General features: G+C 35.6%; 1 protein-coding gene across 1 annotated transcript in view; it reads left to right on the forward strand.

The window, feature by feature from the left end:
* Positions 1–630: 630 nt before the first annotated feature.
* The window catches only part of LOC117173911 (lipase member K-like), a 48,320-nt gene continuing 36,459 nt past the window's right edge, over positions 631–12,491 (forward strand). The window contains exons 1-2 of the mRNA XM_033362558.1: positions 631–920; positions 1,000–1,204. Coding sequence (XP_033218449.1) covers positions 831–920; positions 1,000–1,204 — 295 coding nt within the window. The 5' untranslated portion in view covers positions 631–830. The remainder of the gene's footprint in view (positions 921–999; positions 1,205–12,491) is intronic.

The raw sequence follows: 12,491 nt of genomic DNA on the forward strand, positions 1-12,491 counted from the left end.
ATAATTTAATTTTGTTCTTTGAGAGCAAAAATATTTATTTGATCTTTTTTATTCACTAATTTTATGTTGCAGCAAATTAGGTATATTTTTCAAAAGATAAATATATACATATTAAGTCCTAGTAATTTTTCACTTTTATGAAGAGTAATACATATTTTGGTAAATGATCTCAGTAAAGTAATAACAAAGAACAATTTAGACAAATTAAATTTATCATTATTTCTCAGTAAATTTCTCAGATCTTAGTAAAATGATATCAAAAAACAATTTAGAAAAATTAAATTTTTTATTCAAAGACCTCGTTTGGAGATTATAAATAATATAGTAGTATATTGCTCTCATTTGGCTAGAAAAGAAACATCAAATTCAGGGTTTAATATTTTTCAATAAAAATCAAAAATAATTTTTTGAACTATTTTTGTACTGCGAAATAAAATTTTTTATTTTATGCTTAGAAACGTTTTAGTTTACATAAGTTTAAATGCGTAATAACAACGTTTATTTCAGATAACAGTAAATAATTATTGTTATTCTAAGTAATATTTTCTATAATATGTCTGATATCGCTCAATATTAATGCAGAAATAAAAAATAATAAATGAAAATGTAAAATTTGTTCGAATTCTTGCAAGTTTTTTCTCTTATATAAAGGCCGTCGTAGTTAAAAGATAAGTGACAATCATTTACACCTTTATTTATGCTCGTTCAGTCGACTTTTCTTTGTAAGTAAGGCAAGGCGTGGTCAGAATTTTTATAATAAAAAAGTTTGAAAAACAATGAGAAAAATTTAAACCGAAAAAAAGTGGATTTCGTTATTAAATTTTTCATAAATGGAAAAGACATTTTTCATTTTTGCGATAACTTTATGCCATGGAGTTGTTTTCACTGACAGTGGTCGTCCAGATCCCAGCGTCACAATCGTAAGAGAATTTTTAAGCTTTATTATTGAAAAAAAGTTATAATAAATGATTGGTCGAAAATGATTTGATTTGTTTTTAGAATAAGTTGATAATGAATTATGGTTACGCGTTTGAGATTCATAATGTGATAACTGATGACGGATATATTTTGGAAATTCACCGAATTCCTGGAATAATCAATGGAAAATTAAATGGAACAAAAAAAGAAAAAGTGGCTCTATTAATGCATGGCCTTATCGGTTCCTCTGCTACTTGGGTCCTTACAGGACCCAATCGGTCAATAGGTAAAATTATCTTCTTATAAAATTGTTTAATAATTATTTAAATCTATAAAATAATATTTTTATAAATGAAATTTAAAATACTGCATAACCGACATCGGTTATTCTGGAACTTTTTTGCTTATTAGGCTGGCGATAGGCGATTGTAGTTGCATTTGATAATGGATCATTTGACATGATCCAAAAATATATTTTTTAAATATAAAAAACCGTTAAATTCATCCAAAAAAGACAAATTTTTAATAAAATATTTGAATCCTCAACCAGAAAAACTTAATTTTCTACCATTTATATTTTTTTCAATGATTAAATATTTTCCAAAAAGATGTATTTTCTACAAAAAAAAAAATTTATCATTCGAAAAATACAAATCATTAACAAAAAGTAAAATTTCAACAAAATAGTTGAACTTTTAGCCAACTGTGTACATTAATTGTCCACTAACAAGATTAATTTTCCACCGAAAGATGGTAAATCAACTAAAAGCATAAATATTAAACAAAAATCAAAAAGAGTAGAATTCTTTAAAAAAATTAACAAAATAGCTGAATTATTTACCAAAGAGATGAATTTTTAAGCAAGAAAATTAATTTCCTGCAAAAAAAAACAAAAAAAAAGACAAATTTTCAACAAAATGTTTACGTTTTTGACCAAGGAGATGAAGTTTTAAACTAAAATGATGAAACTTTAACTGGGCCAGTAAATTTTTAATAAAATAGTTTAACTCTTAACCCAGTAATTAAATTTTCAACCAAAAAAGAATATATCTTCAACTTCAAATATGATAGATGTTAATTGAACTAAAAAAGAATTTTAATTTTAAATCAAAAAGATTTGAATTTATTTTAAAAGAAGAATTTACAAAAAAGAAGGTAAATCCTTGGCCAAAAATGGTTTGAATTGAAAGTCAAATATATTCAATTATATAAAAAAATAAGAAAAGCGATGCATTTGAAAAAAATGAGTTCTCAACAAAATTATTGGATTTGTTACCAAAAGATATTCTTCAGTCCGGGATAAAAAAAATGTTAGGAAGATTATAATTCATAACCGAAAATTTTTTGCAATAAAATATAAAAATTTCAAACAACTACTTATTTATATAAATATAAATTTTCTACTTTTCCCGTAAAATTTTAAAAAGTTTTCTGAGGATTTTAGATGCATCAAAAAAGTTTCTAGAAAATTTTAGAGATTTTTGTTTTATTTTACATGATTTTGCAAAATTTTAGTAAAAACTTGAGTAGTTGAAAATATATTCAAGACATTTCGAGTATGTAAAAAATATCAGAATTAAAAATTTTATTTATTCGTTAACCTTACAAAGTTACATAATATTTGTAGTGCCTTCAGAATTAAAAAAATGTATAAACATTTTTTAACCTGACTCAAATGATTGCTTAAATTGTTTAAAAATCCTTCGGATTAATTTTTTATTTTGAACATCTTTTGTTGTATCTTATAATTTTTTTAAGTGTACTCGTAGAATTGAGTTTTAAAAATCAAGAATGACTTTAAATATTTTCAGGAACCTTAATTTTTTTTAACATCCTAAAACTTTCAAAATCTCCCAAAACCTACATTTGCCTATTACTATTTATTTTTAAAGTGAATATTGTAAAATATAAAACACGGATACTTTCTCCAGAAATCTGAAAAAAATTTGTTCATTTTCTTCAAACTCAAAATCCTTAAAGCACTTCTAAATATTTTGTTAGAAATCTTTGAAAATCTAAATTTTGTTTAAGACGAAATGAATTTCTCATGATTTCAAAACTTTCAAGTCTTTTTTCAACTTATTTCAAGTGTTTATAAAATTTTATAGTCTTGGAAAATTAAAATTTTGGTTTAGAATCTCCTAAATTCTTTTCTAACATTTATGACAACTATTTTTAATCTTCCTAAACATTTTTTTAAACTAATTTTCAGATAAAAATGAAATAAAATGTTTCGTGGAGTCTTAAGGAAAAAACTTCATTATCTTAAAATCTTCAAAAAATTTAAAACTCTAAAAAAATTTATTTCAAAACCTTTAAAGATCTTAATTTTGTTTAAAATTTGTCGGTACTGAAAAATTGTCTCTTTTATTAATAACGTATATAAGCATAAACCAAAGGTGTTAGTTATGAGGTTGGCTTAAATAAATACTCGGTTTGTTAATCGTAATACTCCGTCGAGTGATAGTCTTTATTTATCTACAGTAAGAAATACGTGTAAGCGCTAGCGCGGTCCGAACTGGAATACGGCAGCGGCGCCGCGGAGATCGTCGCAAGCGTGAAGTACTAGTGGTGGGAGAGATTGAAAAAGAGGGAGAGCAGTCATCGTCTGGGTGCGTCACCTCTCTGCTGACACTCCCTCCTGGCGCATCCTGTCATCTAAATTTATTCTCATCTCTCTTCTTCTGCATTACTTGGTCCTTCTTGACCTTGAGCGATGTTCTGCTGAGTAGCGATGTTCTGCTGAGTCGTGACGACCTCCTCAGTCACCTGAGTCACCTCCACGCGTCCCAGACCGCGCCTCCAGTCTGGAGCGATCGAGCGATGTGGCCTGAAGACGCCGTCGTACCTGGTGTCTTCAAGTGGGTACGGATTGTCGTACATTTGTCCGTGTCCGTGCAGTGGCAGCTGTTTTCCCCAGCTGTGTCTCTCTGTGAAATGTGGTCTGCCTCTCGTGTCTGTGAAATCGTTCAATTGTTCGTTTATCGTTGAAGTCGTTCAATTATTCGTTAACATTCGTTAGGATTCGTTAGTTATTCGTTCGTTATAATCATTATCTCGTTCGTTAATTTTTTGTGTATTTCAAACGTTAACGATTTGTAAATATATTTGCCAAATTTTGTTTTGAGGCAATCCATTTCAATTTAATTATTTTTCTTTCTATGCATTCTTTTACATAATGTTCGCGAATTTCTGTAAGATGTTTCAATCGCGTTCCGCCTCCTTCTATTTGCGCGCTCGCTATTGCTGCCTTATTATCGCAATATACTGTCGCCGGATAAATTGTTTCATCTGTCAACCTTTTCATTGCTTTCGCGATTGAGATTAACTCTATACATGCTTCGCTAATTGCTATGTATTCTGCTTGGCAGGTTGACAGAGAGACATACGTTTGTTTGCGCGTCCGCCATGAGATTGCATCTCCGTACATTTTAATTACGTAACCGCATGTTGTTTTTGATCCTTTACAGTCAGCTAAGCTTGCGTCTGAGTATACTTGCAACCTGTTCAATTTACCTCGGTATGTTAATTTATTATCTTTCGTTTTAATTAAATAGCTAAAAATTCTCTCTACAAGTTTCCATTTGACTTCCGTTGGATTTAGTTGATGACGACTTAACACGTCTACTGCATATGATAGATCAGGTCTTGTCGCGTTCGCGAGATACTACAACGAGCCGATAATTTCTCGATATTTTGTTGGATTAATCGCGTTTTCATTTCGCGGTTCCGTTTCTCGTTCGCGCCTTTCTCTGTTCAGTACCTGGTTTGATACCATCGGCGTTCGTTTTGGGTATGCTTCGCTATAACCGAATTTTCCCAACATTTTTTCTATAAACTTCGTTTGATGTAACTTTAATGTTCGTTCCTTTTCATTCGTTTCAAATTTTATACCTAAATATTCTCTAGGTTCCCCCATGTCTTTCATATCAAATTTATTTTGCATCTTTTGCTTTATTTCGTTCATTTTATTCTCGTCATTTTCGACCATCAACACGTCATTTTCTTGTACAGGTTCGTTCGCATCTATACTCAACCATGCCGTGTTACTCTTTTTGGTCTACCCTTTTCCTCTTTCGGTTTTCCGTTGCCTCAACTCCCTCCGTTTCTAATCTCACCTTATTATTCTCTCTATCGCATTCTTCTCCCTCCGTTTCTGAGCTATCTTTCCCTTCAAAGTTCAATGTCTCGTATATTTCAGTCGATTTCTTATACACTTTCCCGTACGTTAGTCTCTCGGCAAATCTAATATTTCTACTTTCGTACAATTTTCGGTCTTTCGGATCGTACAATATATATCCCGTGCGCATGTAACCCACAAGTATCGTTTTTATTGTTAGATTACTAAATTTTGTCTCCGGAGTTTTCGTTATATATGCTACGCACCCGAATCTCTTTATTTGATTAATATCTATATTACAGTCCGGAGCAAATAGTTTTATAGGAGCTTGAAAATCTGACGTTCGATGGGGTGTTAAATTGTACACGTATGTCATGGCGCCTAAAACTAAGTGCCACATCGTTGGTGGCAACCCTGAGTCTAACATTGCTGCACATATTTTTCGTTGTATCGTTTGATTAAAATTTTCTGCTACGCCATTGTGCTGTGGAGTTCCCAGATAAACAGTCAATAACTCAGCCCCGAATTCCTTTAATACTTCTTTAGTTCGTTTCCCAGTATATTCCGTACCTTGATCGCACTCTAAATAGCAAAATTTTGAATCTTCTCTTCGAAGATTTCTCGCTGAAATGATAAAGTTCCTCAAGCATTCCGGTACTTCGTTTTTGTGTTTAATTGGATATGTACCCGCATATCTAGAATAACTATCTATAATTGAAGCTATGCACCGATATCCTTTTGGATGAGCAGCGGGAGTTATGGGTCCCATTAAATCCGCATGTATGCGCAGCAGAGGTTCGTTTTCGCGTTTTCTCGTTTTACAAAATGGAAGTTTCTTTAATCTAGAATTTATACATGTTTCACATTCTTTGATGCTATCGTCAATTTCGTTCTCTTTCAAGTTTTTAATATCAGGATATTGTAACTTTAATTTGCGAATATACTCTGCAGACAAATGTCCCATTCTTACATGTCATATTTTAGCGGTACTTATTTTATCTAACTTGGCAAACTCATCGATATCCGAATACACATTTTCAACTTTGTTACTTTCGTTTAGATTCTCTATCTTTCTATCGCGCGTCGTATTCAACCAATCTTTGTTTTTGTCTATTTTACTCGTTGTTGTAATCTCATTCAGTTTCTTTTTCTCTATATTTTTGTTCGTTTCAAAGTTGCTTCGCGTCACTGCGTTCGCATGAATCTTTTTGTCGTTTTGTTTGCTCTCGACCTCATCCCGAGTTTTACATTGCGTTCCGAGTTTCGCAACCTCAATAATCCAAAAGGGTCGTTTGTATTTCCCAGATAAAAATGTTTGTCCTGTTTTTGGATCATAAACGTCAATAACTTTACCATCTAAATGTACACTCAAGCCTTGATCTACAAATTTTCTCAGAGACATTAAGTTCGAGCTTAAATTTTTCGCGTGTATAACATTAATTAGATAAATAGTTTTCCCTTCCGAATTTAAACCTTTAATTGTTCCTTTGCCATCATATCTTAATCTAGCTTCCGGTAAATTGTTCGCGCAATGAATAATCCCATGTTTATCTTTGTCGAGAGTTACAAAACTTAGTCAATTCTTATTCATGTGATCAGATGCACCCGTGTCTACAATGTACCTATCTTCTTCTACACCGCTCTTGTTCTCGCTCTCGTTTTCGCTTTCGTCTTTGCTTGATTCAGATTGATCACTCTGCGTGTCATTTTCATCATTCGCTAAATTGCATTTTACTTTCCTACCTTTGACTTTATATTTATTGAATTTACCTCGTTTGCGCTCGCCTTGTTACCTCGATCGGTCTCTCGTGCGGTCGTACTCCCGCTTTTCGTTGCTCCGCTGTCTGGAGTCCTGCGATGCTACTTCAGTTCTCGGCCTCTTCGAGTATCGTGTCGTGTCGTTTCCCTCTGCGTTTCTTTTCAGGTTGGGATTTCGACGGCATTCCTCAGCCTTGTGATATCCCAATTTGTTGCAGTTGTAACACAGTACTTTGCCCTCGTTATGGCATTTTTCGGTACTGTGTTTGTCGTCTCCGCATTCACGGCAGACCACTCGTTTCACCCGAGTTTTCGAGTCTGACGCAAAGTTCGCTTTGGGCTGCTGCTGAGCATACGTTAGGCCAACCTGTAATATTAATCACTTTAGTTCGGTGTAGTTGAGTTTCTTTCCTCTTGTCATCTCATTTATGCTGTCAGCTGTTGCTATGGAGGGTATCGTTTTCTTTACTGATTGATATAGTAAGTTATTTTTATCGTTATCCGAATATTCTTTTCCGTCAGATTGATTTTCGTACTGTTTTACATAATCTTCAAATATCGAACAAAATTGGACTATATTTTCTTTGGCCGGATTGAATTTTATGTTAATTAGTCTTCTGTACGTGTCATGCTCAGTCATTCCTGTTTCCGATATTTTAATTTGTTTCAGTTCTTGAATTAATTCGCGTGGGTCGTCATGTTTCGTCGCGAGATGAATGTATTCTTTTCCTAAACGATTCAAAATTGTGTCAAGTACCCTATTCTCATCGTCTTGTACTTTTCCGGGATTTGTTTCATTACGTTTTGTTTCGTCGCTGTCAATGATGTACAAAAGTTTCCGCGTTCTTAATTCAGTGTGCAACATTCTTTCAAATACATCGTATCGCGTATCTTTTGTCAAAAAGTATTTTCTAGTCGTGCCTCCGTCCGAATTCGTCACCTCTACGCTCACTCTACTAGTGTCATTTGTACTGTTCAATCTATTCGTTTTATTTAATTTATCGATATTACGTCGCTAATCTTTTCGGTTAATGTTTTGGTCAATTCGTTCATGTTTTTACATACGTGCGTTCCTGCTTCGTGTGTCTCGTTTCGCCTTGTAATTATTGGATCAGATGAGTTTACCTGATTTTCAAGCCCATGACCAGGCTGCTCGTTCGAATTATTCGCCCTTGCAGCACGGATTGTACTGTTGGCAAGGGGCAGCGCCTCTCTGATCCCGATCTCCCTTGCACCTGGCTGCTCGTCTCCGTCATTGTTTGTTCTGATGGAACTGAAGTGTCCCGATTCGTTCGACTCATCTCTCGTCGTCGGAGCCACGGGTGCTGTGGGTCCTATCATCGCTTCCAGCAGAACCTCCAATTTGCCGCATAGTTTGTAATCGTTTCGGCTCCTTTATCCCCTCCAAGCGTCCGATGAGCCACCCAGTCTCGATCAGCGTGAGTAGCTTGTCATCTATAAGTAAACAATCGTATTAATGGAGGAATTGTTGCTACTAGGCAGAGCTACAGTACAACTTGTAGATGCCTGTAACGGGCTTCCACGCCTGTAGTCGGTACAACTTGACTACATTTGTTTCCACCCTAGGACTGTAAGTGTGTTATAGTCATGCACAGCTGTGACATCACACCCACAGAACCCTCCATACGGATGAACTCTCTTCGTTTAGAAAGGACACCCTATGACCGGTCCGTGTCAATATTTCACATCTGTGAAAGTATTGACTCGTACGAGTACTCCTTTGGCTGGGAGCACCCGTGTCGTCTCGTTTCGTTGAACACAATTTCATTTTACATTCTTACCTATTAAGAGAATTTCCCTGTTCGTGAAGTGAATCACGTGTCCCATTTTGGTAGGATTTAGCATCACGTATGCTCCTTCGCCTGGGTGTGCTTTCGTTATTTCCAGATGCCTGATCAATTTGGTTTTAATCGAGTCCATGGTGTCTAAAATAAGTCGATGTTTTGAATTTCATCTATTTTATTTATTTTATTTATTTAATCAGTAATTATTTTAGTCGTTTTTATTATTAGTCGTTCGTGTATTTCGTTTATTTAACTCGAATTCGAATTAGGATCGTGAAAACTCAAAATCAAACGTGTGCGCGCCTTGAGACTTTCGGCCGTCGCTCGTGCTCGTTCGGTCAGCGATGTGCGCGCGCACCACTTGGGCTGCGCGCGCAGTCCTCCTTCGCTTTGGCGCGCTTGCCGCGCCGCGACTTTTCCCGCTCGATCTGGCTTTCCCCCGCCATTTTTACCGGCGTCCGTTGATTCCAAGAATTAACAGGTCGCTACCTGCCTTTATGCTACTTGCACCGTCACACGTGTGCTCCCCACTCGCGATTCGTACCTATTTTTATTCTCGCGTCACGTGTTCGAATCGCATTTACGCCTTTTTAATTCATCACACGCGTCGCGCACACACTTTATTTCTACTTACTTTGTGATGAATTCATGGTTGACCTCGCTGTCCTTTGCTCACCGTGACCGAGAAAAACCCTCGCTCGATCGTCTCACAAGTCGTCGCTTGCTCTCGCTGTGGACTCTCGTTCGTTCGTCGCCGCGAACTCACTACCTCCCTCACGCCGCGAATCTTTTGTCCACTCGTCGCCGCGAACTCGTTACTTTCCGTCGCAACCGTTGCTTCCACTTTGCGTAGTCGAAGCGTGCTGGTCCATAACCTGTTTGCTATGAGGTTGGCTTAAATAAATACTCGGTTTGTTAATCGTAATACTCTGTCGAGTGATAGTCTTTATTTACTACAGTAAGAAATACGTGTAAGCGCTAGCGCGGTCCGTACTGGAATACGGCAGCGGCGCCGCGGAGATCGTCGCGAGCGTGAAGTACTAGTGGTGGGAGAGAGTGAAAATGAGAGAGAGCAGTCATCGTCTGGGCGCGTCACCTCTCTGCTGACAAAAGGTTTTTAGCATAAAATAATTATATGAGTAAAATAATTACCCATAACCTCATTCATTATGGTTGAGTTATTATAAATAGAATCTTTTTGTTATTTTATAAATATTTAGTCAAAACGTTAGAAAGAGAGTATTGTGGCCTTAATTATTAGAATTTGTTCTTTTAGAAGTAAATTTTTAGATTCAAATAAGTTTAGAAAATTTTCACTTGATTTATTACTTTACAGGAATAAATAATAATTCTTAGTTAGGACTACAAAATTAGTATTAAAAGAATATTGAGATTTTTAACATTTTCTATTTAAGATCTTCAAGTTCAAAGGTCTGTAAATATTGTAAGATATGTGTTAAAAACTAAATTATAATTAGAGAGCGGACGAGCCCCATCTGAAGTTGTATATCGAACCTAGGCCCTGCTCTCCCGTAGCGAAGAATAGCTGCATGAAGGGAAGTGGTGGGAGAGCATCGTATGCACCCGATGTTCGCGCGCTCTTCCACCACTTCCCTCCTTGCAGCGGTTCTTCGCCACGGGAGAGCAGAGCCTAGGTTCGATATCCTAGGCTCGGTTCGCAACTTCAGACTGGGCTCATCCGCTCTCTGGTTATAACCGTCTTTTCTGGCTTACATGTCCACTCAGAGAAAAAATTGGCTTGAAACAAAACCATCGTCTTATTGCGCGTTTTGTTTTCAATCATATAAATAGTATGTTAAAGAAACAAATATATTTTGCTGAAAGATTAAATGAAGTTTGTCGCACATGCTTAGTATTTGTCGCAAAAGGATTTATTTTGAGACAAATGAAACCCCGTTTTTAAAGACAACATTTCCTTGTATCAGAGACATCGTTTTGATACGAGAAGAAATTTATCTGAGTGTCGAAGTACACTGCCCCAAACATTTATTAAAAAACCACATCTTACTATTCAATTGAAATTTAAGAAATTGATTATGACATTTAACAATTAAACTACGTATCAGATGAACAAAGATAGTGTTTGACAGAGATTAGTTCTACAGTAATTAAAGTGCACTCCAGTTTGCAGATATAAAATGTAAAGTGAAACCCAAATCAGTCAAAATAAAAAAAAATTAACAGCAAATACTTTCAATTTCCCTTAGTTCAAATGCAATGATTATCATTTTCGAATAAAGTGTGATCCTTAGAATACACTCAACACTTCATTTAATACGGCGCATCGAAAATTTTTGAGCATATTAAAAATTTTACTTTCAATCTTATGAAAAATTATAAATATGTAGAAAATATTACCTGCGTTACAGGATACGCATGAGCAAACAGGGCAACTTACTAAAAGTCTGCTCATATGTGTTTGGTGTCTTTCCAAAATGTCAGCAAATTTTCTTCATGATTCAAGCGTGGAAGAGCAGTAAATTCCCTAAGTTGTTGTGTGAGGTTCCTTATTTCGAATTGGCTTAGATTGCGAACCCTGTTTGTCTCCTTGCTCCTGAAAATATTTCCAACTGCTAAACATTATTTCCTTTTTTCTACTTCTATCGCAACTTCGACAACTTTACGCAGTTTATATGATCTCGAACCTTAATTTACCCTTGTGCTCTTACCATTTCCATTTCAGAGAGAATTGTATTGTATCTGGGATCAATATAAAATGATTTTACGGTTGCAGTTCTCATGATAAGTAAATTTTCTCGTAGTTTAATGGAAACTACAAGTTTTGAAGCGATGCCATTCAAATTCTTGCTGGCCCATTTAGTGGCTTCGTCGCATTGCAACCAGGTACCATCAAATTAAAAGGAAGAATTTAATTAAATTATTTTGTACGTCTAAAGTCAAATTCACTGAAAAATATTGTAGAATTTTGTTTTCGAGGTTCAGTCTTATTCCCTACTTAATGTAGGCCATTTTCTCTCAAGCCTTTTTCATCTTTTGAGTAGTTATTCTTCTAACGAGGGTAGTTCAATAAGTCCTTAGAATGACCAACAGATGGCGCGCGAATCGCAACAAATCATCTGTTTTCAGTCAGCACCACTCCCGACTAGATATATGGTGCAGTCACAGTCCACATCTTCTGAGTTTACGTGTTTTTATAACCAATTGAAAAAAAAAAATGTTCGTTAAGAAAAATGGAAAAAAAACGAGTTCAGAGCGGTAATCAAACAATTTTATTTAAAGGGTTTAACTCCATATGAGATAAAAAATGAATTGGACTCAGTTCATGGCACATCTGCCCCTACCTTAGCAACGGTTTATAACTGGGTAAATGAATTTAAGCGTGGTCGTACATCAATAAGTGACGAACCACGTTCAGGAAGGCCCGTAGAAGCAAGTACTCCCGAAATCATCAATAAAATCCACGATATGGTGTTGAAGGATAGAAGATTAAAAGTGTGTGAGTTAGCTGAGGCCACCAGGATACCTATAGGTGCAGTTGTTTCAATTCTACATGAAAAATTAGGCATGAAAAAGCTATCGGCAAGATGGGTGCCGCATTTGCTCTCAGCTGAGAATAAACGCAATAGAGTGGTCGCCTCTGAGGCTCTTTTGGCGCGCATAAGTCGGAATCGTGAGGAATTTTTTCGTCGATTTGTGACTGTGGATGAAACATGGATACACCATTACACTCCTGAGACAAAGGAACAATTCAATCAGTGGATTTCCACAGGCGAACCAGCTCCAAAGAAGGCAAAGACCGTAAAGTAAGCTGGTAAGGTTATGGCTACAGTTTTTTGGGATGCACGTAGAATTATACTTATTGACTACTTGGAAAAGGGTAAAACAATCACTGGTGAATATTATGCATC

The sequence above is a fragment of the Belonocnema kinseyi genome, chromosome 5, assembly GCF_010883055.1.
Source record: "Belonocnema kinseyi isolate 2016_QV_RU_SX_M_011 chromosome 5, B_treatae_v1, whole genome shotgun sequence".
In the NCBI taxonomy this organism is placed as follows: Eukaryota; Metazoa; Arthropoda; class Insecta; order Hymenoptera; family Cynipidae; genus Belonocnema; species Belonocnema kinseyi.